Source organism: Trichoplusia ni, chromosome 3 (assembly GCF_003590095.1).
Source record: "Trichoplusia ni isolate ovarian cell line Hi5 chromosome 3, tn1, whole genome shotgun sequence".
In the NCBI taxonomy this organism is placed as follows: Eukaryota; Metazoa; Arthropoda; class Insecta; order Lepidoptera; family Noctuidae; genus Trichoplusia; species Trichoplusia ni.
The window spans coordinates 7,265,002-7,292,284 of NC_039480.1; the positions used below are offsets into that span (position 1 = coordinate 7,265,002).

General features: G+C 36.3%; 5 protein-coding genes and 1 long non-coding RNA gene across 13 annotated transcripts in view; 3 read left to right on the forward strand and 3 right to left on the reverse strand.

The window, feature by feature from the left end:
* The window catches only part of LOC113491702 (syntaxin-1A), a 43,996-nt gene extending 31,735 nt beyond the window's left edge, over positions 1-12,261 (reverse strand). For 3 of the 7 annotated variants that reach the window (XM_026868823.1, XM_026868824.1, XM_026868825.1), the window contains exon 1: positions 12,046-12,257. In XM_026868823.1, coding sequence (XP_026724624.1) covers positions 12,046-12,078 — 33 coding nt within the window. In that variant the 5' untranslated portion in view covers positions 12,079-12,257. Of the gene's footprint in view, positions 1-12,045 lie in introns of all 7 variants that reach the window. The other 4 variants (XM_026868822.1, XM_026868827.1, XM_026868826.1 and 1 more) reach the window with 2 other exon arrangements.
* Positions 10,355-11,166, forward strand: LOC113491703. The gene is made up of 2 exons (XR_003400447.1): positions 10,355-10,442; positions 11,032-11,166. It is a non-coding gene; the product is annotated as an uncharacterized LOC113491703 (long non-coding RNA).
* Positions 12,262-12,534: 273 nt separating the features above from the next.
* On the forward strand, positions 12,535-14,314 carry LOC113491707 (GTP-binding nuclear protein Ran). Of its 2 annotated transcripts, XM_026868830.1 has the most exons (3): positions 12,535-12,632; positions 12,999-13,451; positions 13,568-14,312. In XM_026868830.1, the coding sequence occupies exons 2-3, from the start codon at positions 13,026-13,028 to the stop codon at positions 13,781-13,783; spliced, it is 642 nt and encodes a 213-aa protein (XP_026724631.1). In that variant the 5' UTR covers positions 12,535-12,632; positions 12,999-13,025; the 3' UTR covers positions 13,784-14,312. The 2 variants fall into 2 exon arrangements, with proteins under 2 accessions (XP_026724631.1, XP_026724632.1); XM_026868831.1 differs by lacking the exon at positions 12,535-12,632 and having other exon boundaries at positions 13,568-14,314.
* A 961-nt stretch (positions 14,315-15,275) lies between these two features.
* Positions 15,276-18,031, reverse strand: LOC113491704 (elongation factor Tu). Its single transcript, XM_026868828.1, has 7 exons — positions 17,854-18,031; positions 17,280-17,483; positions 16,922-17,088; positions 16,461-16,704; positions 16,100-16,291; positions 15,632-15,998; positions 15,276-15,552 (listed from the first exon to the last, which is right to left on the reverse strand). Exons 1-7 carry the CDS (start codon positions 17,891-17,893, stop codon positions 15,369-15,371), a joined length of 1,398 nt encoding a protein of 465 aa, XP_026724629.1. The 5' UTR covers positions 17,894-18,031; the 3' UTR covers positions 15,276-15,368.
* On the reverse strand, positions 17,893-21,370 carry LOC113491706 (zinc finger CW-type PWWP domain protein 1-like). The gene is made up of 6 exons (XM_026868829.1): positions 21,237-21,370; positions 20,517-20,608; positions 20,099-20,286; positions 19,635-19,831; positions 18,778-19,417; positions 17,893-18,701 (listed from the first exon to the last, which is right to left on the reverse strand). The coding sequence occupies exons 1-6, from the start codon at positions 21,312-21,314 to the stop codon at positions 18,610-18,612; spliced, it is 1,287 nt and encodes a 428-aa protein (XP_026724630.1). The 5' UTR covers positions 21,315-21,370; the 3' UTR covers positions 17,893-18,609.
* Positions 21,371-21,798: 428 nt separating this feature from the next.
* Positions 21,799-26,139, forward strand: LOC113491708 (RING finger protein 10). Its single transcript, XM_026868832.1, has 11 exons — positions 21,799-22,170; positions 22,585-22,762; positions 22,900-23,094; positions 23,344-23,434; positions 23,645-23,866; positions 23,944-24,099; positions 24,192-24,660; positions 24,822-24,958; positions 25,035-25,149; positions 25,232-25,476; positions 25,563-26,139. The coding sequence occupies exons 1-11, from the start codon at positions 22,077-22,079 to the stop codon at positions 25,776-25,778; spliced, it is 2,118 nt and encodes a 705-aa protein (XP_026724633.1). The 5' UTR covers positions 21,799-22,076; the 3' UTR covers positions 25,779-26,139.
* Positions 26,140-27,283: the final 1,144 nt, after the last annotated feature.

Below are 27,283 nucleotides of genomic sequence, written 5' to 3' on the forward strand. Positions count from 1 at the left end.
TAATAGGCAAAGTGGTTTACGCCTAGTTCTACACAAAATAAGACCTCGTAATGAAAGGCTACAATAAACGAGTGTTATTTATTTATGTAATCTTTATAACTATCTACGTACAAGTTTCATATAAAAGAACACCTTTTTGGGTTGTTCTTGCTCAAAGGGCTTATCTTTTTAGCTTTTTACATAACCCAGAAAAATCTGTGACTGAATTCTATAGGATCGTGTGGGTATACATAAGCTATGGAACCGAACCATTCCATTTTAGATTAACATCTTTATGAGGCATCTCCGAGTTGGGACGATGTCCGCCTTTCAACGCCTTCCCAAAAGACCGGATCTTTTTTGTGTAAAAATTAAAAGTAAAATTATAAACAAATTCAAGGGAACATTATCCGAAATAACAATGCTTGTAATATCATAATATATTCATCGTTATTTACTTGTCGACTCAGTTACTTTGCAAATCATTATCATACTTTTGTTCCAAGTTGATAAGATATGAATACAAGGTTTTATGTTTCTCATTATCTACTCTCGGATAGGAATAGCTTTGATCAAAACAGTTCAGAATGACTCAGATGTCAACATACTTAGCACGAAGAGATCATACTTATCTCAGAGATCGAAATATTTCAATTTATTAAACATCTTACATTGCAGCATCTAAAATCAATTCGTAAATTCCAAAGTAAAAAGCTTCTTAGGGGTCTAAAAATTTCATTAGGTTCGAAGGATCATAAGACAGACAGTAGACTATCAAGACCTAAATATAATACCCACGAATGAGCAACAACTCGCTTTATTAAACGTCCTATTCCAGCCGCCTAGCAACAGTAAACCAGTGAGTTAATTTTAAGCCGATGCGGTCATGGTCGCCACTCGCCTAGACAAAGGACTCCGTCGATAGAATTAAGTATTTAGCTCCCAACGTAGACTATGCCCAACAGATTTCATTAAATATCGATCGATCCATTCGCCAGCTAATATTAGTATAGGCGTTAACCCAACAATATCATAGAATTTCATAAAAAACACAATTTCGTGTGTTCTGTCAAAAAACCGCCCACAAGGCTTGTATTATTTTGTACGTGGAGTGTGAAGGCACCGAATTGGAAGTCACGTCACGTATTTCAATCGAACCAGATCTGATAACGTTAGCTGTATTGGCTAACTAGCATAGGTCGGTGTGGCGCCGATTTTATTTTCGGTAGGCTGAATATAAATTTTTATTTAGTCCAGTTTTAACCATTGCTTTCAGCGAATAAAAATCGTGTTCTTTTTTGCGCGCCGTTTTTAATACTAACAGTTTTAGTTTTGATAAAGCTCGGCTGCTATGTTAGTGAATTGAAGTCTATCATAACAGTTTCGAATTTAATATTCTAGTGTTTAGTTTTCCTAAAAGAACTTGATATAAACAATACATCAATGGGGAAGTTATCTCTTTTTATTAGTTCCGATCCTTAAAGATTACTGTTTCTCTATGAGCGTTTGATTGTGATAAACGATCTCCAATACATCTTCTAGGCAAGTAGTTATGAGCATAATCCATTACAATGTTCAATAGAACATAAATTGTAGCGGCGTTTGAAAACCCGTGGCCAGCAGTTACCGTTTACGGGCAAATGTAATGAATAATTAACAAAGTTTAATTAAACAAAGTCGCTTTGTACGAAAAGCTGGGTAGGTAGATAGAAACCGAAACGTGAATTTCAATTTAATTGTACGGGTAGCGAGGAATCTACCCTTAGCCCCGTATATCGCGAGTTGGATTAATCGTCCTAATTGGTTATAACTGGTTAGTCAACGGGACATTGGACAAAATATGCTTCGGCAGTCCATAAAATGATACGTACATATATGTTTAACCAATGTATGCATGACTTCGTAAGTTGATAACTCCGCTGAGGGCCGTCAATGAATTGATTGATTTTCTTTCGTTTTCGTATTCATTGCGTATTGGAGTCACGTTGCGTACGTAAGTTTCGCCGACTTACGTAACGGAAATCTTGGCCTTCACCCCCGCTACCGTCGTCTGGTTTGTCTAGACTCGACGATAGCTCTATTCCTAACTAAAGTATTCTCTTAACTTAAGGAGACATTTAATTATTGTGACAGTTATTTTGGTACAATGGTAAATTTATATTAAATAAGTTTAAGACCAAAAGAATCAGAATGAATAATATCCAATTAAATTGTTAAAAATTAAATTTATTAAAACAAGCGCCATAAGCGGAATCGATATTTCAATATGGCCTTCATACTGCAGTGCTTCAGAGAGCATTGCGCAGATTTTCATCAAAATAGAAAAAACTTTTTATGTTTTCAATTGGGGAATTTTATCTTTTTCAGCTGCGAATGGACATTAGGTTCATTTAGTCTGGCATCAGATTACTAAAACCTATACGAGTGTAACTCGATAAAAGAATCCATGATAGTCGTCAAGGGGATTATGTGGAACTGGGTCAATTCGAGCTCGGCATCCCTAAATCTCAGCACATAATTACGGTGGGGGTCGCGTGGCGAGCCATCTAGATCGCTCGTCACCACTTACAACTTTGTGACCCGGCCTATTTGTGCCCTCTTGACAATCTCAGCGATGCAATTAATTATATAACGTCATCTACAATGGAAATTGAAACTAGTCGAGTATTGAAGCAAGTTGTATTGCAATCATTAAGTTCTCCTAATCCGCTATATAAGGTAATAACTATTTAAAGTATTCGGCAAAAAGCACCAGCTAGTTTTTCTTCCATTTAAAATTTAAAATCTTTGAACATTTGAATTGCATGAATAACAAAAGATTTTTCTAAAAAGCATTTCTACCGCATTTTTCTCGCAAGCATTTATTTTAAAATGGCTCCACTGGAAAAGGTATCAAAATTCATTGTACTGTAAGAGATTCCATCCTTACCAAGTCTGACTAGGAATTATGTCCGTAGCGTCGTAACTCCAGTAGTCTGAGACCGGATAGACGTACCCTGAGGGCACTACGAATTGCGGTATTAACAAGTTTTTCCACTTGAAACAGTCTTGGAACATGGCGCGGCCGCCCGAACCACTCAGCTCCTACAGGCGGATACACTTATATCTCTTTGGAACACTAATTCGCTTTCATTGACGTCGGACTGGCTTTATTCATGCAATATTTTATTTACTCTATCACAAATTCAGACTGTAAAGGACGTATGACAGATACATTATCATCATTTTGAAGAAGTTTTTATGAATTTAAAACTAGTAAGTATTTCGTGGAAAAAAGCTTTATGGTTTTGTATGAAATAGCCAGCAATGTGAAAAACAACGATAATTAATTTAAACATTTATTCAAAAAGGTTTATTGGACCATTGGCCCTATTTATATAAGGATATTTTATAAAATGACTGAGACCAAACCAGTGGCAAGAACCCCGTTATAGATGAAGAGCTCTCAATACCCTATGAGTATAACAAATTTAAATATATAAATGTCACCTAAAAGGATTAATAATTCCCACGTATCGATTTTTATATCGCCCAGAAATTGCACCGCTCTCAGAGTCACGTCAAGAAATTATAAATTATAACAGAACTTCAAAATCCTATTATCACGTTCTGTTTTGTTTTCCTTGGGGTATTATTGAGTTTTATTTAAATCTTAATTAATTTCGAGGATCTTTATTACATGAACAATAACATTTTAGGTAATTTATAAACGAATTCATTGTATGTTAACTTATTTGCCATAAATTCTATATTCTTGTAAATTCAGTAAAAAAATTCGAGCTCATTAAAATCATGTTTACACAAATCAGATTGAAATACCAATTAAAATTTTATTCGTTCTCAATGGTAAGATTGAATGTTGTGACCTATTTTGTACAAGGTCGCAAATCAAAAGCCGCGGTGTACGCAGCTCACGAGTTTCCAGGCGGTTGGTCATAAAGCTCGATGGGGGGACGGTTGTACCCCTGTACCCACCGGTGTAGCCGCTTTTTATTATTTACGACCCCTAACTCATATCTAGACAGCCAAAAAGCTCTTCTCTTGCAAATAAATTTGATAAAATTTCATTTTGTATTTACTTTCTGGTTTGGACTAAACTAATTCAATATTTTTTGCTGTTTTATCAAATTGATAAAATATCCAGTACACTTGGAATAACAAAAACCAAACTACGTAGACGTAGTTTGCGTAGTGAGTAAACTGAAACTGCAGCCACACAAACTGGTATAATAAAAATTTTTTGCAATGACGAGCAAGCGGTACGTCGCGTCGTCGACCAATAAAAATGCTGAGCTTATATGCGAGCAGGCGTGTGAGCGACTACAATAGGCACCACGGTGTGCATTGACGGTGGCCGGAACGAGGCGTTGCAGACCTTACATAACCAACCCGTCGCCCCCGCCTTGACACTTCCGAGAGCGCTCATGTACATATTTCATTTTTGACATATCGACACAAGTTTCCAGAAATATACTAATTCTAAAATAGCCTAAACGTCAATAGTTTTCCTAGATGACATTTATTTTGCGTCTCCACTCTTATATACAGCAATATGTCACGAAAAGAATTTATAGTTTATGTGTTTCTCAGGGACCGGACGAAACGTTTTATGACTTCTATCCCAACAACTTTGGTGTTTTATGCTTTCTTTCTTGACAAAACATAAATAGAGAGATTTATTCAAAACCATTTAGTTTTCTTTTCTTATTTGGAAGTGGAATTTACAAGTACATGTTTGTACAATAGACACAAAAGAGGTAACTACAATATAATGAGACTGGAAACTATTACGTAGGGTAAGTCAATTGGAAACAGTATCCGGAGCTGCGTGGCTCTAGCGACAAATGAGCAGGGGAAGGCTTTCGTCCGCCGCACGTCATATCCACAGAACTTACTCGACCCATATATCGAATAGGCATTGTTAGAAAACGCTGCGTCACCAACTTCTGTCTTGCAACTTAACAATACTATACATAGTGTACATAGCTTTAACTGAAGAATCGAAATGCGCATCATGAGTTATCCAAGTAGATTCATCACAATACATTTAGATACTTCGAAGTTTTCAAAGCGTAAAAGCTGTTTTTTGTGTAAGCCGATAGAATCACAGAATATTAGTCACGGCTTCACAGTCGTAAGATAATTGGAACGATAACAGTGAGACCTTCGGGCCTTGTTTCAGCATTCGACCCATGTTACGATGACACGATCCTCTGAGATCCTCTAGGCGAGGCCACACTGTTTACACTAAATTACCGCACAAATCTCATATGGGCCTTCGTGATGATATTATGTAGTACAAATATGCGTGTGTATGTAAAACTAAATTTAGAGTTCGGGTACGGTCTACTGTACCAACGTTAGATCGAAAAAGTGTTTTTGGAGGTCTGATAGGCAGTCGTTCCGTCTGATATACAAGCACTCCGTTGTATACGATGAGATTGGAAAACGAAAAATAAACTTTGGGAAAAGTTTAGCCAGAAACAGACTAAATATAAAATGTGTTGGAATTACATTTTCATAAACTTAGCAATTTTTGTATAGACTCAGAATAGGTTATTATTGTCGTTGTCAAGGATGTGCTTCAAAGAAAATAATAGGGTTTTTAATGCATTATTTGCGACATTGAGCTCATTTAATAATTTATGGTATACTTAATTAAAGATTGAACAACTATTATTTCATTTTTGCTGCATTTGAAATAGTTAGTTATAGGTATAAATAAACGTAACGATGGTGATAATTTAGTATGTGAATAAACAACGATGATTCATTATGTTACAGAATTGTGTTCTGGCACACAAACCACTGATTTTATTTAGTACGTATAAACTGCAAACAAGATTCGACAGCTTGTTTAACACGTTTAATAGACTTTCAATCAAACGGAGGCAGAATTGCATGTTACAAATATTACGTATTATTATGAAAGTTCGCATATTTTCAGTCTTTTGAATATCACACCAGATCGTGAGTTTACTTTCTCCTAGGAATTACGTTTTTCGACGATACAAGCTCAAATCCTACATCATTTTACACGTAATAACATGCAAAACATGTTAAAAGGTGATAAGTTTCCCATGATATAAAAGTAAAGCCTTCGATCAGTCGTTCTCGCCGTAGTACGTAGCGTTTCATGTATGTTTCGAAGTTGCGGCGACAAGCCCGTTCCAAAACCGGAGCACAGGAAGTGCACATGTTACGCCGTGCCATGCAGCTAGACGTACGTTCGTACGACTATCGAGCCTCCCCCCCCCTCTCCCCGTATGCTAGTTCGGCTTCCGATGTATCGACTCATTTGTGAATTGTGATCTCAAATTCTATTTGCGGATGGCTGCAGTGAACATTTACGAGTTTAGCTATATTTGGTACTATTAGCAAAAACGTTTTAGCTAGGTTTATGTTAGTCAGATCTGGATAACCATTAACAAGAAACGAAAGAAAATACACTGAACATGGTATGGGCCAGAATTGACGATTAGTATAAGATATCGCAAATTTGGAAACATTATCAAAAGATCTAAAAACCATTTTACTTTGAAGAAAAACAAATCTTGGCTGATGGAAAATCAAAGTACTTATGTTACCTAAATCATATTCAAAAACTCGACGACGCGGTTGGTCTCTGGGTATCAATAAATCTGAATAGGATAATTTGGCATAAAGTCCCAGCGACCTCAAACGGGTCGTCGAGTGGAGGCTTTACTTGGAATGATGCCAGAAACATTAACACAAATAATATGTCGTAGACTAGAGCGGCACTGCACGAATTCAATAGTAGGGTTACGCAAAAAACATTGTAAATTGACCAAGCTAGGTCTAAGAATTTTTCATTAAAGAAATTGTAAGCTTAGGTCACTCACATGAAAAAGCCGAACTTCAAAATAGGCAGATAAAACGTTCTGAAAGATGTTTAAACATTTGCAAGTGTCACGTTTAAGATATCTACCGCAACTCAGTTTCAAGTAAACGGTTCGGAAAGGTTCTATTCAAAAGAAGACTCATTCATTCAGTCAGACACTACATGAGACGTGTTCTAAAAATAGCCGCGACGCACAACGTGAATCAGCTGTTGCAAGTGCATGGTACGAAGTAGCTCTGACGACATCAATAGAACCTTTACCTTTACTTTGCATAGCCACAGACAGTTGTAAAGTTGTACCATAAACTGTACAAGTGGCACGAACTTCATCTTTATCGAACACAAAATGCGAATATGTATAACTTTAGCATAAAATTTCGATTAAATGAGCAGCAAGTACAAATCAAAAGCAATTCGTCTTGTTTTCCAAACTTAGCATAGCTTTTCTAATATCAATTAGACAATTGTAATTAATTATACAAAATCAAAAGTGAAAGCAGGGGAAATCTTAACTCTGCATTCGAGGCAGTTGTTCCAATTCGTAATTAGCCAATTTATTTCAACACCGGCTTCTGGTCAATTTTCGTAGACTATAATAATAGCCACCCATACTTACTGGCCACCTAACGTAAACTTGTGACAGGTAAACACGCAATATTGAAACAAAATTAGTTGAAACTGTTTAATTTGTACGAGCAGTCGACCAGTGATGTGAACGCCATGATTGATGATGCAAATCTGTCGGCGTTTGTATGAGTCAGGTTTGGTGAAGGCCGTGTGCCGGATGCCGCCCTCGTCAGCTGATAGCAGCTTAGTTACTGTTAACTGTTTAGCGACAAACTGTTCACGAATTCGGTAATTCTTTTGTTAGAAGCTATATTTACGCCATTGATGTCTTACTTCATTTTCAAGGGAATCAGTGCGGAATAATAGCTGACCGAATTGTCTATGGGAAATGGTTCCTTGGTTTTTTTAATCCCATATTTCGAGCCCCACATGCAGTTGATCACGTCTGTTACTCAGTGAATATGAATCAGACCTTACCTACTTACTCTAAAAGAAACCAACACCAAATAGGCGTCAATAATAGTTAAAATTTACTGCAGAGTGAATAATCTCTTAGCTTTTATCTATTTTCACCTGTACCGCTCACAGTCTGTAGTCAAATCCTAATGTACTTGAAATTCTAGTGCATACTCTAATCGTTTGGTGCACGCTATGACGATTGACTGATGTTACAGCATACAGAAAAACATAGTCAAGCAACAACCGCTTGTTACGTTTATGCCCTAATTTGCTGAGCCCCACTGTTTCACCAGAGGTTCAGAGGCGCTATCAGGAATACAGTTATTTACTCGTCTTACGGGAACACACTTTTCGGGATTAAAGGTTGTGTGTTAATCTGGGGTGTTAAGGTACATACATAATCTAAGCAATAAAAAATGGTCCAGCAAAAAACATACGCGTACGACAACCCTTGCCACAATTAAATAACATAATAGTTTGATACTCTTCAGTCAATACAATCTTCGTCAACTTACAAAATAATACTTTCAATACTTTGACATCGATCGATGTTTCCTTGCCGAAATTTCAACTAGGTAATTTTGTGGTAATGTAAATATACAAAATACTAGTTAACATGACGCCTTTAGCAGCGTACGATGAACGTGTACAGCTCTCATATCAGTACGGAATATAAATAGTTTGATAAAACAATGACGACACTGGTTTTATAGTAATACTTAGTGGGTGGGAGTTGTATTTAAATATTTAACAATGGAACACAAAAGTAGGGGGTTTTTTCGAGTCTATAGGTATTTGAATGTTATGTTATTAGTCAGCTCTATTGATCAAAAATTTATTTTTTGAAGCATAAATAGCTGCAATGTGTAGTCGAAATAAAATACGACTCGAACAAAGTGTGTTAACTCAATATTTCTTTGCATGTCAAAAAATATCGATGTTTTGAAAAGATCATTTTTTATATGAATTGAGCTATTAATGCAAGAGTCTATTTTCCTTCTAGAAAAAATAAAGAAATTGTTGGACACTAAAAATACTAACATTTAATACCATTGAATTTTGTGTTAACATATTTTGTTAAAAATAAAATTACTGTAGCCAGTCTGCCTAGCAATGAAAATAAAGCAGGCAATGAATACCTAATACCATAATTATGTGCATAACATACAGTCATAGATTACAATAATTATCAACAATGAGATTACATCATTTATACAGAAATATGGTAATGAGATAAGGTAATAATCATATTAACATTTGAAATTTAATTTTACTCTGCTTTAAATCATTAATAGGTACTAGTAATAAGATAGGAATTACAGTTTTGTCCAGCAATGGGCTGTCCTATTGCTTACTGGTTAGATTTGCAGATCTCCTCGTAATTTTTTTTATAAAATATAACAGCTTTCTTTTACTGTTTTGTGTTTACATAAATAAAATGGAATATTGATGTTCGACCTTTTTCGTGAATAGTAAGACCAACCGGAATATGTTGCAATGGGACAAGGCTAGGGCATTTTTTTTATTTAGATGATGAAGAGAGATGTTTTAGTAGTTATTCCGTGAGTAGCCAAGTTACAATGTTAGTACTCATGATAGAATTATAGTTGACAAAACTGTAACTTATTGCATTTTACATGTGAGAATAATATGTGGCTCGCTTTTCTATTATTTTAAGCCAGGTTTTCACTATTAGGTCAATAGGTTAAATGATGTCTAACAGATATTTATTGCTCATCATAGTAAGAGTACTAAGAGTCAATTGAGAGATCAAAATCATTGTGTAGTATATTTTAACTTGGTCTAGGAAAATACCATCTCTTAATTTTTTTAATTATTAAAATTCAAACAAATTGCACTAATGTGTAGCGATTTTTTGTAATGAATTCAATTATACTTTACTCTGCAGACAAATTATTATTGTTAAATATTACTTAAGTAGCAATTATTATCAATGAAATAAATACTTAATATGGCATTCTCTGAACAAACAATAAATTTAATAAAACAGTGGGTATTATCAGTGTTGCAATGATGATTCCAAAATGGAAAAGTGGGTAGATATCCATTCTAACAAGGTTATCCAACTATCGTTGGTAGCAAAAGTATTGATCTAAAAACAATGGACAAATGAAGATAAAGTAGGTAGTTGCTAAAACTGCGGAACGCAACAAATTGTCTCGCTTCAATGACAGCTATCATTCAGCGGTGTCAAGTCCGGGGTGGGGCGACAACTTAGATTATATACCTATAGATGTAACCATTAAAATGACTTTCCTTGATAGAGCGAGATCGTTAATTGTCAGACTTATGCAAAGAAACAGGACACAATATATATTTTTTGTCTTTGTCAACATGGCCGGTCTTGTTGTTTGGCAAGATCTGAGTTTGACAGATTGTGACAAACAAACTTGGCGTCTTGCGGATTTTTCTGTGATTGTGCGAATTTACAGTGTTTAGTGCGTATAAAAATTGGATGATAAAGAATATTTAGTGTAAGTGCGATGGTGGGTTGCAGTGTTTTGGGCTGTAAAAGCCGGAGTGAGCGAAAAATTGAAGGAATAACATTTCACACGTAAGTAGGCGAAATTATCATTTCTTTCGTTAATACAACGCCCTACAAGGCCAGATGATCATTGATTATGATGTTTTGTAATGAATTCAGTGACGTGAGCCAAGAATATTGAGTTGTGATACGTTTTTTCAATATCGCAAAATAAAATAACCTAAAACTATGAACGGTTCAGGGTTGCCATAATAGCTACTTGAATTTACCCAAATAAATCATATTTCATTTTTGTCAGTACATACGATTGTTGGGTTGGCTCAGGTACTCATCGTAGTTATGTTATAAATTCGAGGGTTTGTATTGTTGAATGTTTGTTTGTTACTCAATCACGCAATAACGTCTGGATGGATTTCAATGATATTTTGCACACGAGTAGTTTATTACCTAGATTAACACATAGGATACTTTTCACGCGGATGAAGTCGCGGGTAAAAGCTAGTAGTTTAATATTTTTATTGAGAGGAAATTAATTCTTCTGTATGTAAATTTATATTTACTTAGATTTATTTAAGTACTTTATTGTAGTTTATTTAACTTATTACTCAATAAAGATAAACTTTCGTAGCATGTGAATAAAATGTTCTTTAAATTTCAGGTTTCCATCCAATCTTTATAAAAAGAAATGGCTGGATGCCACTGGACGAGAAAATTGGCAGCCAACAAAGTATTCAAAAATTTGTTCGATTTATTGGTACAGAAGTCTTTGCAGAAATAAAGAATCATATTAATGCCACTGGACGAGAAAATTGGCAGCCAACAAAGTATTCAAAAATTTGTTCGATTTATTGGTACAGAAGTCTTTGCAGAAATAAAGAATCATATTAATGAACAAAGTCCTTTTGAAAATCATTTTGTATTATTAATTAAAGCTATCGCTTTTAGATATTTTGAAGTCAGGATTCATTATATAATGACGTCATTATCTCATCGAGATGAAAGAATCAGAAATATGCACACTAAGTTAATATTGTTTAAGGGTCAATAATTATGAATGTAGGTATTTCCTTATGGTTTGTAATAAATATTTTTATGATAAAGACTGGTTTTATTTCATCATTGAACGTGTCGTGTGTGTTTTATGTCGTGTCGGTCGATGGATGTCCATACGATTCTCCTTACCGCCCTTGTAAAAACGAAATATTAGACCAAGGAGGTTTTATTAAAGTATTTCGTACGACTACGACATAAGAGTTACATTATTGAAGCTAGCATATAAAATGTGCTAATTCAGAATTTTTAGTTTGCGAAGTACTTACAGGTACTTATAATGTCTGTTCGCGATCAAGTAGAATTCATAATATTTTTTACCTAATATGTGGGAATTGCCAACTTATTAGGCAACACCATAAAAATCTATTTCTGTTTCAAGTGCGGTCACGCCATGGTTACATCTATAGGTATATAATCTAAGGGCGACAAGAATCAAGAACACCATTAGAAGTAGGTCCCACGAAAGAGGTTCCAGGGAACTGCGATAGCCAAGACCAAGGTCTACATAATGCTTGACTGATAAGACTTACATTTTGGATTCTACTTCTTTATGAATTCGAGGTCATCACTAGAGCCTTTGGTTATTGTCGCGCTTAGAAGTTATAGGAAACCAACTTACCGCTTGGAGCGCCGCTAACCTATCCTTCGTCATCCTTTTATGAGAATCACACACCAAGTAAACGTTTTATCTCGTTACACAATCCCATTCACAGATATTTTTCTAACAAACGTCACTAAACTAAAGGACACGAACACTACGTTCACTTCACTCAAAAAATCGATACACACGAAACGAACAAAACTTCACTACCTGTCTCATGTACTGTGTGAAAATTTGCAGAGTTGTAGATGGCGCAACTGTTCGTTGGAGTATGTGACGTCAAGAGCTATGTCGATAAAGCAGTGAAGGCGCTAAATTTCAATAAACTTATTTTTTCTTGAAACTTACAAACATACCCAAAAATTAGAAAATAAAAGGAAACAAATAAATATCTTGGTATTTAAGTAGTCTTTCTAAAGTATTTAAAATGACGAAACTTATATTTTCATTTTTGTGTAAGATAAAATAAGACGTGCATTTGACTACTAGAACCAGTGCGCCTGTCGTTGTCAAATTATTCTTCCGTTTAGTCAAGTGACGCCATTGTGAGCCGTAACGACTTTGAGCAGCAACGGGATTAATCTCGATTTTCTTATACAATCTCGGTAATAAGTGTTCATATCTTTTACGATTTGGTTCTATAACGTGTTTTCTACAAGTTTGTATCTTTATTTATGTTGATGCTTGTGTAGTTTTAGTGAAAATTGTGTTTATGTTCGGTACTATTGAGCTAAATTCCTGTGAGGCCAGTTGAGCGCCATTCGGTGAAAAGTTAAAGCAAATTTAACTTGTCAGTTTCATAAGACAAATGATTTTGTTAAATATCTCAACAAACAAAGTACTAGAAACCGATATTAATAATTGAAACTGTACTTTGAGTAACTTAATATCGAATGATTATAACGAATGGTACATACGTCATGAAGCCTTTGTCAGTTTTTTACTAAACTAAGTTTTCTGTTATTTTCCAGGAAAAGAAAATAATAAACACCAACAAAATGGCAGATGATATGCCCACTTTCAAATGCGTGCTGGTTGGTGATGGTGGTACTGGCAAAACTACTTTTGTCAAAAGACATTTGACTGGAGAGTTCGAGAAAAAATACGTCGCTACACTCGGCGTCGAAGTGCACCCTCTAGTATTCCACACAAACCGAGGTCCTATCAGATTTAATGTGTGGGATACTGCTGGCCAAGAGAAGTTCGGAGGACTTAGAGATGGTTACTATATTCAAGGTCAATGTGCCATCATCATGTTCGACGTAACCTCTCGTGTCACTTACAAAAACGTACCAAACTGGCATCGAGACTTAGTTCGTGTCTGTGAAGGAATCCCTATTGTTTTGTGTGGAAACAAAGTAGACATCAAGGACAGGAAAGTCAAAGCAAAAACAATTGTGTTCCACAGGAAAAAGAACTTACAGGTGAGACACTTAACACACTAGGATTACAAGTAGCTCACGTTAAATGGATAATTAACAAATGCCTCTTCATTCTAGTCAATATTCTAGGAATATATATATTTTTCTATTTGTTTTAGTACTACGACATCTCTGCCAAGTCAAACTACAACTTTGAAAAGCCTTTCCTGTGGTTAGCAAGAAAACTGATTGGTGATGGTAACTTGGAGTTTGTTGCCATGCCTGCCCTTCTGCCCCCAGAAGTTACAATGGATCCCCAATGGCAGAACCAAATCGAAAAGGATCTCAAAGAAGCTCAAGACACCGCGCTACCGGAAGAAGATGAAGACTTGTAAATATAGCAATGGCTAAAACTAAATTTCAGTGCTGTTGCATTGAGTGCGATGTGTACACAATGTATTAATTTTAAATTTCATTCCATAAGTTCAAGTGATCGAGAAGTTGGTATAATTGGACACCTAACTTATTACATGTCATTATTTCTGTAATTGCTTTAATTAATCTATGTTAAAAGATTTTAGATATATTTCTTTTGTATGACATTGTAGATGTATGTAATTTGTACAATCATTCTACTAAACTTCAATCCACTAGTGTAATATTCTGTATCACAATGCTTTTTCACCCAAAGAGCTGTACCCACTATTTATTGTAAGTGTTTAGGATCTCTCTCAGTTTGTAATCCTATACATCAGTATGCTGTGTATTGTAAATTCCCAATGGTACATTTTTTGTAATAACAGCTTTACTGTTTATCAGTGGCATGTACATAACCAGTGAGTATTGTAATTTGTTCTGTACACATGACTGACAATATTACAATTTAAAATTATGGTGATAATTTTTGAAATAAAGTTGAAAAAATATTTTTGTTTTTATTACTCTAAATCATTAGGTACTCGACAACCTCATCACAGATAAAGATATTAACATTATGACTAAGTCTAGTATTATCGAAATAGCAAGTAATGATTAGGCACCAACATAGGTAATGACATAATGTTTAGTCACCATGCCATCTATTTACGCTATCAATCTTATTCTTGAAGTCAGTTTACTCGAAGACCAAACTCTGTAACTAATGGTGTCAAGATTAACTAAGGATAAATGAATCACGTCCAAGTACCAGGTCTTTAATAAGTATTTTCAAGTCTTGCTTGATGAGTTAACAAGTTCGGTCAAAAGGCAGCGCCTTGCTTAGTCCCTGCCGCTTCCTTCTACTGATCAATCATCTCGAGGTGCTATCCTGTCCCAATTAGCATATAGGCGACGATACTTCAAACTTCCGTGTAGATGCATTACGATTTGATACAGGTTTGGTGTTAATGCAATGATGTTACCGTTATCGGTCGTTATTTTTGAACTTACTTAATTCATCGCCTTTCGCTTGCCATCACATTGCATCAGTAGTACCTTTCTAGGTACCCGTACCAATACTTTATAATTATTAATTATCATATTAACTCAATTTCTAACGTTTAACGCCTGATGTTTTTATCTCTATAATACTATTTTACTTCGCGCGCATCACTACTTTGAATTTGTTAGCGGTTATTTAACCCACACTCTCGTAGTTATAAATGGTTTAAAACTCAGATAAAAAAAAGTGGATTATTATGTTTTTAGTGTGTAATACTCTTTTTAAAGCGCTTCTTTTTATACAATTTTCCTACACCCGATTTTATTAGGATCATAGTGATGAATTCCATTTTTACATAATCAGCCAAGGCAGTGTAGAGTGCAAAAGCTCATCTAGAAATCCATTTTGTAGATAATGACAATTCATGTCATGTTCAAATAGTGGCGTTAATAAAAATAGAAACAAAAGCAGATTTTGTTAATTTATTGAACTTTACATCGTTAAATGCGTACAATAACTTGAACTACATTCCTAAGCTTAACATTTTATAACTAAGAACTTCACTTCTTCGACGCGGCCTTCTCTCTGGCCTTCTTGCCTTCCAAAATCTTAATCCTTTCTTCTTCAGATAAGTTATTGTTGATTTTTGTAATAACACCCGTACCAAGAGTTAAGTCTCCCAAACGTAATGTGAATCTTTGACCTGTTTCACACACCATTGGCTTCATAAGACGTAAACGCAGTCTGTAACGAAATTTATTTTTGTTAAAGATACAATCCAAATTAATATTACTCAAGGTTATTGATAATTAGAAATACATACGTAGCATCTTCACCAGGCATGACCATTTCCTTATCAGGAATAACAACTTGAGAGGCACAATCCCATGTCATTGAGAACATTTGCAACTGAATGAATGAAGTGAAGGGCTTGGATCGGCCACCTTCCTCTTTGCTCAAGATATAGACGGCAGCTTCAATATTGTCATGGGCCTTAACAGTGCCAGGTCTGGCCATTACCATACCACGCTTGATTTGTTCACGTTTAATGGAGCGGACAAGAGCACCAAGCTGATCTCCAGCCTGGGCTTCATCCAGAGTTTTGTGGAACATCTCAACACCAGTGACTGTAGTCTTCATAACTTTTCCATGTCCAACAATTTCACATTCCGTTCCCTTCTTTAGAACACCTTTAACAATAAAATTACTGATTAATATATGATAATTATTTCAATGGATTAATTTTATTTCAAATAATGAAGAGATAGATAAATCATAATACATTACTGACCTCTATGCAAGCGGCCAGTGACAACTGTCCCACGGCCAGGGATAGAGTGTACAGACTCAACCGGTAGGAGGAATGGCTTGTCTAATTCACGAACTGGGGTTGGGATGAAGGCATCAACTTCTTGCAGCAGTTGGGTAATAGCATCGGAACCTATTTCAGGGCTCTTACCCTCCAATGCACATAATGCAGATCCTGAAATTAAGTTAAAACTTTATTTGCATGAAATGAATTTACAATATTTACGACATTCGTAATTATTAAAGATCAGGCAAAAAAAAGGATGAATGTCAATTTTGATTTTTTTTTTGTTATTATCGACATCCTTTTGGCTGTTACAATAATAACATGATTTTGAACTTACCCTTGATCACAGGTATTTTGTCACCGTCATAGCCCATCTCGGACATCAGCTCTCTGATTTCCATTTCAACAAGTTCTACCATCTCTTGGTCAGCAGCATCAACTTTGTTAATGAATACAACAACATGTTGGATACCAATCTGTTTGGCTAGAAGCAGATGCTCTCTTGTTTGTGGCATGACTCCATCAGTAGCTGCAACTACTAGTATAGCACCATCCATTTGTGCTGTTCCTGTGATCATGTTCTAGAATTGGAAAAAGGAAATTAGTCAAAAATAAGCTTCAATATCTCATTCCTAGTTGTCATGGATTGGTAAAGAGACAGCGAGACAACTTATGGGATAGAGGTAATCATGTTATATTAGCAATGTGGCCTGTGGGTGTTGGTCTAATTTTACTTGAAAATCTTACTGATGACTGAATTGCATATTATTTTTTCAACTGCAAGCAACATTAACTTACTTTGATGTAGTCAGCGTGTCCAGGGCAGTCAGTGTGTCCATAATGTCTGGCTTCTGTTTGGTATTCAACATGAGCAACATTAATGGTAATACCTCGAGCTTTCTCTTCTGGTGCATTGTCTATGTCAGCATAACCCTTCTTCTGAGCTAAGTTTGCATCTGCTAATACTGTAACACAGAAAAAAATACTTTTGAAGGTTAATAATTATCATGTAGGGGAAATCTTATAACATATAATTGGTGGCTTGCAAGTTTAAGAAATTCAAGCAAGGAATGCCAATGATATCCGCCTGTCATAGTAAAAAAAAATCTGGTAAATTAGGCTTTGAGTGATGATGCATTAAGAACAGTTATTTTACCTTTTGTTATTGCTGCTGTCAGAGTAGTCTTTCCATGGTCAACATGTCCAATTGTACCAACATTGCAATGGGGTTTGGTTCGCTCAAACACTTGTTTTTCTGCATAATTACGTCTAAGAATAATACTCAATGGAGTCAGGCCATGGAAACCGGTACCACTTCGAATGTGAGAGCAGTTGTTCTGTTTGATCAGCAACTTGATAGCTGAAACATTTCAATTATTTTTTTTACATTACAAAAATCGATTAATTACTTAACCTCAAATATTCTTCAAATATAAATTAAAAGCGAAAGTAGATATAAAGCTACCTCCTCATGGTATTTCATTATTAATATAATATAAATACAAAATATGTGTTTCAATGATACTTTAGAATTTTAAAAGCTGTGACAGTGTAACCCACTTTTACATAATCTCATGATAACAATTAAATCTATCGAAACCTTAGCAACAATCTATACATCTACAAATAGTAGATACTACTAATTGAAAATTTGGCTAACATCTATATAGATACATCTACAAGTTACTTATAAGGTTAAAGAAAAACCATAAATATTGAGCTTGCCGTACCTGGGTTAACCAAACTTTTAGCAAAAGATATGGTAGCCATTTTCCAGAAATTGGTATACCACAGCAAGTGCTGCAGGTAAATTGAGAAACTAAATCAATTGATTGTGGGTATAATAATATTGTATTCCAATGAGACGAATAATAATCGTCTTGTAGCGCACGCCTATGGCCCAATTTTCCTATATTTGACGGCCGGCCACAGACAGCTTGACACTTTTCCGCAGCTCAGCACTATGGTTCAGGCTCACTATGGGCTCACTAAAGGTATAGGGACGTATAAAATTACTATTTGCATTAGCTAAATCTATTTTAGTAGATTAATATGATCACATTTCACCGTCGTTGTATCGCATAGAATTTATATCACAACATTTTTTGAAAAAGTAAGACCGATTTGGCAGTATTCTGAACCTGAGCCATATGTTCAGAACCAAGTTAAAGTAGGTATAGTAAAACTTACTCTATTAGGCTCGGAGGCGGTCGTCCTCCTCCTGCAACTTTGCGACCTCGTCTAAGGCTGTCCTTTTGACAAGGGTGCCGACCGCCTCCTTGACGTCCGTAAAATAATAACAGGATCTTGATAAGCTAGCTGGGAATATTTCCCAATTAAGTGAGAAATCCACTGTTTGGTGTTTTTGGTTGTAAGTAAGAAAACTAAAACTTGTCAATCAATACTTTATTTAAGAATAAATGTTTGATATACTTATAAAGTAAATTATGTGCTTAATAGTATTATTAAAAAGGCATGATACTAAATTAAAAATCAAAGTCATCACTGTTCGGAGTATCTATTGTGATACCAAACTCCGGTTGAGTTGTTTTATCGGGTAAATATGTCGTGGATGTATCTGTAACAGAAAATTAATGTTAGATGTGATTAACAACAGCATACAACAGCCATGTAAATTTTAGTTTATTAAATACCGTTGTCAAAGGTATCTGCTTGTGTGCTTCCCACTTGAACCACCATTGAGTTAGGTGGCTTATCAGTATTGCCATCAGGCTGATCACTGGTTGAATTTTGTGCCGTACCCTCCTTAGTAGTATCTGGTAACGGCGCATTAGATTCATTTGTTTTACGATCCAATCTCTTCTCGTCGTTATTTTGCTTCTTATCTTCTGCACTTTTAAGTACCAATCTTTTTTCTTTCTTTGCCCGTTTAGGGGTTCCTAACATTATAACATTATTGTTTTGTTTTCGTTTCATTTCAGAAAATAACTCAGTGTCATCATCAGAATCCGATAATTCAATTGGAAACTCAACGTTAAATTTATTCTTAAATTGTTTTTGATACTTTGTTAAATCACTTTTCTTTATCTTCTTAGGACTATTAATAAGTCCCTTATGTCTCGAAATAAAACTAAATTCTGCCAAACGGCTTTCTAGTGTCATTTTCGCTGCTGCATCTGCTTGGGACATCGCTACTCTAAGACGATTATTATACTTTTTGTTTTTTGATGAATGTTGCATTTTTTTATTATTAACATATGGTTTCAATTGATCAGGAGCAATCCAAGCTCGAGAAACTTCAATGGCATCGAAAAATACAACATTATAATGGGTCTGAAAACGAAAAAAAAGTTGCATATTCCATAAGTAAGAAGATTATCAGCCTACAAAATGACTCCTTCCTCGCTTTCTGGCATTGATATTACATCGAGCAATCAAATCATCTTATTTGTGTCTACGACAACACAGCGGAACTTATTCAAGTATTTTTTGTTAGAAATGAGTAAGATTTTTAAGGGACAAGAAGTTTTATAACAATATAATAGTTTACTGGTATATCAGAGAAGCCGTCAAGCCAGTAGAACTGCTCAACGTCGGGACAGTCGTCTACCATGGCGGGCCACCACGGCCAGCCGGCCAAGCGAGCCCACACCAGCGACCCCGCTGAGTATTCGCTGTGAATTAAGTCTTCCTCGTCATGGATGCGTAGCGGAGCTTCAGGTACGGAACAGCTATTAAACTCTTTATCTGTAAATTGGTAGTAATAATACACTACACGTAATTTTTGTCAAGGAATGTTTGCGTGTATAATACATGTATTTAAGTGGTTTCGCAAAGATAATGATGGTATGTCCCTTCCGCATTGTATACCTATTGGAAAATTGGGGAAACAGTTCCTATATTGTTCCTATAATATTATCACGCCAGCTTTAAATTCAGCTCATTTGGAGACCTAATCGATCAGGTTCAACAGTTTAATAGTTATTTTATAAAGATTATAAAGTCTTTGAATACCTGAGTTCATGGAACAAAACCATTTTTTAGGAAGCTCCTGTCTGTCGAGGATATCTGGTAAGTATCGCCATTGGTTACAGTCATCGCACTGCGCCCACAGACCAGCTGTGCGGCGCTTCTGCAACCAAATCAGTTTCTGGCTGTGAGAAACCTCTGTAGGCGGCTGACTGAGGACCTCTTTGTAGGAACTGCAATAAAGACATAAAGAGATCATCAACATATACAAACATACATTATTTTTGGATAGATTTATAGATTGGTCAACAAAAAAGTAAGTGGGATGTTAGTAGATGTTGCCTTTTGTACGTATAAGAAAATATACATCATGAATAAAATTAGGCATATACAGAGATACAAAGCTAAGTCGCATTTTATAATAAAATAAAATACGACTTAGACTTAAAAGTTTTAAACATACCTGCTTACTTGTGAGGAAGTCTTTTCGCCTTGATCCACGCCTTTCGCAAAGGTAAGCTTTTTAGACTGATTAGGAGGCATTTTAGTCGAGAGCTATAAAAATGAATAATATAGTTTTAATAAGATATCTCCATTCAATCATAAAAATTTTTCATGTAGGTAGATGTAAAAAAAACCGGGCTGTATGCGAAGGTAGTAATTATTAATATGGATTACTAGCTGTTGCCCGCGACTTCGTCCGCGTGGTTCGTGGTTCGTAATATTTTCTATAGACATTATATCTTCTAAGATATAAGTTATAATTATACCTACCTTCTATCTATCTTGTAGGATTCAGTCAGCGTTTGCAATGTAAGCGCAAAAAATGTGTTTTTTTACGACCTCACATTAGAAACCACAAAAATTGTAGCCTATGTGTTATTCTGATGTATAAGCTATATTGTGGTAAAGTTTCATTCAAATCCATTCAGTAGTTTTTACGTGAAAGAATAACAAACATCCATACATCCATACTTACAAACTTTCGCCTTTATAATAGTAGTAGGATTTATCTAAGATTTTATCTACTAGGTATTTGTTGTTAGAGTTCACATTAATATTCTGCTATACTTAGTATTGTAGACATATATTATTACTCTGATATCGATGTATCGAAAATATTTTCTATAGACGTTATTAAATACCGGACGTATAAACATCTAAATCTGATAATAATGCTTACAAATGGCTGATGTGCTTCTTCACCCGGTTCGGATGCTGTTTCTTTTGGTAGATCTGCTCGCTTCATCTTTTCCGACATTTCTATTCAAATCTCTGAAAGCTGAAAGGCACGTCAATGTTGAAATTGAAAATGATGATGAAAATAATTTAGTTTTCCCGCCAAGCTTAATGTTTTTACTGAGCCTCTGAATTCGAACACACGTCTTTTAAGTCTTTGTTTTTTTGTGGAAACGTAATTTCGATAGTACGTAACATAATGAAAGTATAGCTGTGATTTGGTAAAACTAGTGCCACGAAATATGATAATATGTTTAGCCTTGCGAATATCAACATTAATTAATCGTGTAATTTTGAATTGGTACGTGTGAAAAAATATTCTTATCAAAACAAAAAAGTATTGAGTCATGTCAATTACTTTATAATAAAAATCATTTGTTTATCGAATTCTAAATACTAAAAATTAAAAATAAATAAAAAGTAAAGTGCGGTTGGTTTGTTTCTAATTTTATTTAACAATTAGTGACATTTTATTAATTAAAATATTCAACGGAAGTGCGCATCCGAATAATCGGCTGGCTGCCGGTCGGTCGCCATATTTGTGGCGAGCTAAAAGGAATTTGCTCTCAAGAAATTTCGTCGTTATCGGCGAAAGGGAGTAGTATTACTCCCTTTTTTGTGTTCAAAGTTTCGTGTTCGTCTATTTACCGCGTGGTAAAGATTATTTGTATAGAATAATATATTTTTCTTTGTTTTGTATTATAAACATGGCTTTCTAAAATGTCGGCCTTGCACGTAATATCGTTATCTCCTTGCGGAGTCTCCCGCTCAGCTGTTTTTGTGGATGTTGGAGGAGTCCAAAATGGACAAGAAATCTTTGAACCGATCGTCTCAACCACAGTCGAGGGCATCAGCCATCGACTGTAAGAAAAATACTGGTGGGTGTTTAAAGGTCATGTTGTATTATCATTACTATTTTGTTCCTAGCGGCAAGCGTCAAGTGTGTTGTGACAGATCCTTTTGTGAGATGTGCTTCGATGTGGAAGGCAATTCTATTTCATGTTCATGTTTGTTTTAATTTTCACTTGCTTTTCTATCATTTGGTTCTCGCCAGGATCACAAAATATTGTATATTTTCAAATAGGGTAGGTAGGTATGTGGATACTGTGTAGGTAATATGATATTGCGACATCATTTTATGCAATAAGTTAACAGTATGACAATCATCGTATGATTATTATGTCATGTCTTCAATGATGAATGTGGGACCTGCGTAATACGTATGTGTCGGAATCTGTCACTGCACTCACAGAATTTTACGAATAAAAGCATTTCTTTATAACCTATTTTAGAATTGACCAACAAACCTTGGCCGCGAAACAACAAGAAACGTGAAGGTCCTGGAAGTGCTCCTAAAAATGAAACTTCTAGGAAAAATGTCCCATCACAGAGGGGCAAGGGACAGTTCGATAGGAGACCAAGACCTCGTGGTTCTGGCACTTATGCTATGGGTGGAACGCCGAACACCAGGTACCATGTTTTAAAAAATAAAAATCCCTTTGCGACATGACTAATGACTTGGGAGGCTTAGTGTGCATGTACATCCAAATCACTGAAAAAATTAGTTGTTTTCCCTTTCATGATGTTTTCATAATATTCTATTACAGGGTAGAGGAAGATGATGAGCCAGAAATTGGTTCAGTTTTTGTGCCCGGAAGCAAAAAACATAACTTGAATCACTTGCTTAACTTTATGTACCCATCCCGAGGGGTACTTGAACGCAGGGGTCCTCAACCACGGCGCCAAGGTCAACAGTATCGTGGGCCATGCCGACACGATCATGATCTCTACCTGAGAGCCTAGTGAGTTACACATATACCATTTACTTTTTTGTATTTACAGGTCAGCACAACATGTCTTCTTCTTCCAATAATAATAATAAGTGGGATAAGGGCAGGGGGGAAGGATGATTCTAGTATGTCCATCCACATCTTTTTTGTAAATTCCTCTGTCACAATTGATCCTTTTAATTAAATACTCAGTTTTGAGTTTTTGAGACAGATTTTCACTAACCACAACTTTCAATACATACTTTTTTTTCCAAATTACAGTTGCCAATTTGTGGTTAAGGAAGATGGAGATTATAAAGCTAACTTGTTGGACCCTGATATACCTATGAAGTGGGATCAAATTGAAGAAATTGTAAGTAATTACTATGCATTATCAGTGAGTCACACTTGCTAGAATAATTACAACACACCTATAAATAGTGTATTGACATTAAATACACCTGTGTTCTCTTTAAGTTTATGTTCAAAGTTTAGATTAGATTTAATGGTGCTAAAGAAATATTAGTCTTTTAGCACATATAATATTATTCTTAAATAAAAAGTTGTTATCTAATATGTGTAGGTGGTAAGAGGCACGGGGCGTTCAGAATGCCCCATCTGCCTGGGCCCGCCGGCGGCGGGGCGCGTGGGGCTGTGCGGCCACGTGTACTGCTGGGCCTGCGTGCTGCACTACGCGGCCGCGCACGACAAGCAGCCGCCGCCCTGCCCCGTCTGCACCACGCCCCTGCATGTCAAGGACATGAAGCCCACCAGAATGGTGCAGTGGGGTTCTCCCACTGAAGAGGTACAAGACAAAATTGTACTTATTATTTTCCTTCTCAAAATTAGATAATATTATTTTAAATAATAATTGTTTTTTAGGTAACAATGCGTCTGGTTCGCCGTTTGCGAGGTTCCACAACAGTGGAAGAGGCGCCCATTCGTGGGCTAGTAACAGAGGCTGCACCATCTATCATGCCTCTTGAGAAAATCTCAAATGCTCCATACTGTAAACTTTTCTCTGCCACAAAAGACCAGGTATGTTCTAAATAAAAATCATTTTTATCTTGTTTAAATAATCCTAAGGGAAGTGTACCTTTCATAGCTGTATGAATATTCATAATTTACAGATCCATGAAATACTTAAAAGGGAGAGGACTGAAATAGAACAACAAATCCTGGCAGAAATTGACACAACTGAAATTGTTTTCTTAGAGCAAGCTTTAGAAATGCTCAAGTTGAAAGAAAACAATATTAATGTCAAGAACAATGAACCTAAATTTCTAGAAGACAAAAATGAAGACATAGCTCCTACAGTGTATCAGAAACAGGAAATCAATCAAAACAAACTTGACTGGTTTGATGTGAATGAAGAAGGGGCTGCAGCCATTGAAACAATTCAAAATGATATGGATGAACTAGATCTTGATGCAGTGGATTCCAATTTGAATCCTGAAGCTCCGTCATTTGAATTAGATGAAGTACAACCAGAGGAATTTCCACTTACAGAATATCTACCTCAGGAACCTGAACAAATTGATAATGCAGTTACAGACATTGATAAACTCAATCAATCTAAATACTTTTATTTCTATCAGGGTAAGTTTCAAGTCTAGTATTACATTACCATTAACTAATTAAGGTCTACTGGCAGAGAATGCCTAGGGCATTAAGTTCGCCTCTATACTCATTGAGCATAAAGGATAAATAATGAACCAGGAATCAGAAACGAAGTTTTTAAATATACCCTTTCTTTGCAGCTGAAGATGGCCAGCAAGTGTTTCTCAACAGTCTAAATGTGCGTATTCTGAATGCTTCATGGGGCGCATTGGCTGCGGCACCACAGGTCATACACGGCCGTGTACTACACCGCGAGACTTTCTCGCTTAGTGAACAAGTAAGTTATTATACTATAAATATTATTTGTTATAATTTTCTACTTTAATTTTGCTAACAATTGTTTTGTATTACAGACTAGGAAACATATGCCGTGTACTGCACATTTACCTCTTTATTGTGCTTATGATGTGGTTGAATTGGATTTGCAACCACCATACGTTTCGACAGCGGCGTTACAAAGCTTCACAGGTAATGTGTGATTAGATCTACACAAGTAACCTTATTAAGTTCCAAATCTTATATTATTATTCACTGATTAACTTTTTCGCAGACGAATTAGATCGCCGCGCAAGAATTCGCGCGCGTCATGAACGGGATGAGAGGCGCCGCGAGCGTGCTTACCGCCGCACGATGGAGGGGCCACCGAAGCCCGACGTGTTTTCTGAAGTATTGTTTCCACCAGCCCCGCCATCTTTCTCCAGCCCGCCACTGGAGCCAGGCCCTCTGGCTGCATTTGAACAGGCCAGTCCATCGACAAGCGTCGGATCTCCACCACCTGGACCATCGTTTGCCAAGGTATAATAGGTTCACTGTTGAATAATTTCAATTACATTTTGTTAATTCTGTTTCCTAATAGTATTACTATAAATATCGTCGTACAGATGGCGAGCACGAGCGGCACGTGGCGCGTGCGTCACAAGGCGGCGGAGACGACGCCGCTGCCCGCGCCCGACGCGGAGGCGGGCGCCCCGCGCGCGCTCGTGCTCAGCGACGCTATAGAAGCTGCTCTGCACGCTGCCTCCGCTCCCTCTGCCAAGAAAAACAAAAAGTCCAAGCAAAAAGTACTCTTTGCAACAGGGATGCAGCGCGCTGCTTAATAGATTTTGTGATTCCTTTATTTACTTCTTGTTAAATAATTTAATTTTGTTACTGATTTTGGTTAGAGAGTATGCACATTGCACATACAAAAAAAACCTTTTCATGCTATAATTATGTTACAAATTGTAGATGTATTATGAAAATACTTACAATTCATGGCAAATATATGACTTGTTGCCCATAATTAAATATTTATTATGTCAACTATATAATAACTATGGTTTCTAATACTTATAGATTTAATTGAATGTCTTACTGTTCATTCTACACTTATCAATTGTAAAAAGGCAAGTTATGTAAAACCTTTCTTGCCATATTTGTGTATTGACATTTTTTTGGTTAAATAAAATTGAGTACCGATGACCTACTTTTATTTAAATAAAATCTGTTTTAATTTTGTTAGAAATATATCAAAAAATATTGTACAAAATAACGTGTCCTAATAGGGCTAATAGTGATCCAAATAAAGACCAAGGGGACTGAATCCGGCGCACAGGATCAAGTTCAATCTTAGGCTTAAGAACACGTGGAGCGATTTTGAACTGTGCCCGCCGTTGCGGAACTGCGGTTTTATTTCCAAACTCAGGAGACCGGTTATTTGCGCGGTACACAGCCGCTGTGGTTGAGATTATCGCCCGTAAACTTGGCGGGTGCGGGCGATGATCACCAGACTCAAGACGGGCAGTTAACGATCAGTTGTTGAAGTCCTGACCGCCATGGACACACATCAGAAACGTGCTGTTGCGTTATACTTACTTCACAGGAGCATTTAAAAAAGACCCAAATGGGTCTGGTTGCAATTATTTCCGAATACCCGTCTGTAGTTACTTCGCCGCCAATCGATCGCAAAGTGCGCGGGCGCAACCCGCAGAGGCTGCGGGTGACCGCGGCCCGCGCGATACTACTAGTTGCCCGCTGGTGCAGCGGCACCCGCAAACAAACGCACAGACTGCGGGTGTAAAAGGCGCCTTGAAATGTGCCTTACTTATTTACATTTAAGTCTACACTCTACAGAAACTGCGGGCCCGCCAGCGCCACCGCGGCGGGCACGGTTAAAAATCGAATTAATGAGCAAACAAAACCTGGCAAAAACAAGACTTCGTTTCATCTGGTTTCCGGCGGGAAAATACATATAAGATAGTGATACCTTTACAGAATGCATATTAGGTTATTCAGAAGGCTCAGAGTTTTGTAAAAGATCCGTAAGATCCAGACATAATTTAGATTATGAATTCATTAGTTGTCGCCTGCGGGCCTGCCAGCTATATACCGAAAACATAAAATCATTGGGTCACTCATGGGATCATTTCTGTGTTAATAATGGATATAAATATCTGTGTTTGTACCAAGTTTCGTCAAAAGCCGTTCAATGATTCTTTCGTGAAAGAGAAACAAATATCCTTACGTAAAAATTTTCGCGTTGATAATAAAATAGGAAGTAGGATTTTCTCCCCTGGTGAGAAGATGGTGTAACGATCTGTGGCGCACGTGGCCAGAATTGCAA

Coding starts and splice junctions, on each gene's coding strand:
- LOC113491707 (XM_026868830.1), top strand. CDS start 13,026: ATGGCAGATGATATGCCCACTTTCAAATGCGTGCTGGTTGGTGATGGT. Junction 13,452..13,567: donor ACAGGAAAAAGAACTTACAG/GTGAGACACTTA, acceptor TATTTGTTTTAG/TACTACGACATCTCTGCCAA.
- LOC113491706 (XM_026868829.1), bottom strand. CDS start 21,314: ATGTCGGAAAAGATGAAGCGAGCAGATCTACCAAAAGAAACAGCATCC. Junction 20,609..21,236: donor AAGAAGCACATCAGCCATTT/GTAAGCATTATT, acceptor TCATTTTTATAG/CTCTCGACTAAAATGCCTCC. Junction 19,418..19,634: donor ACGGCTTCTCTGATATACCA/GTAAACTATTAT, acceptor TTTCGTTTTCAG/ACCCATTATAATGTTGTATT.
- LOC113491704 (XM_026868828.1), bottom strand. CDS start 17,893: ATGGCTACCATATCTTTTGCTAAAAGTTTGGTTAACCCAG. Junction 17,484..17,853: donor TAAAAGTTTGGTTAACCCAG/GTACGGCAAGCT, acceptor GAAATGTTTCAG/CTATCAAGTTGCTGATCAAA. Junction 15,999..16,099: donor CACTGGCCGCTTGCATAGAG/GTCAGTAATGTA, acceptor TTATTGTTAAAG/GTGTTCTAAAGAAGGGAACG.
- LOC113491708 (XM_026868832.1), top strand. CDS start 22,077: ATGTTGGAGGAGTCCAAAATGGACAAGAAATCTTTGAACCGATCGTCT. Junction 24,100..24,191: donor TCTCTGCCACAAAAGACCAG/GTATGTTCTAAA, acceptor CATAATTTACAG/ATCCATGAAATACTTAAAAG. Junction 25,477..25,562: donor CTGGACCATCGTTTGCCAAG/GTATAATAGGTT, acceptor ATCGTCGTACAG/ATGGCGAGCACGAGCGGCAC.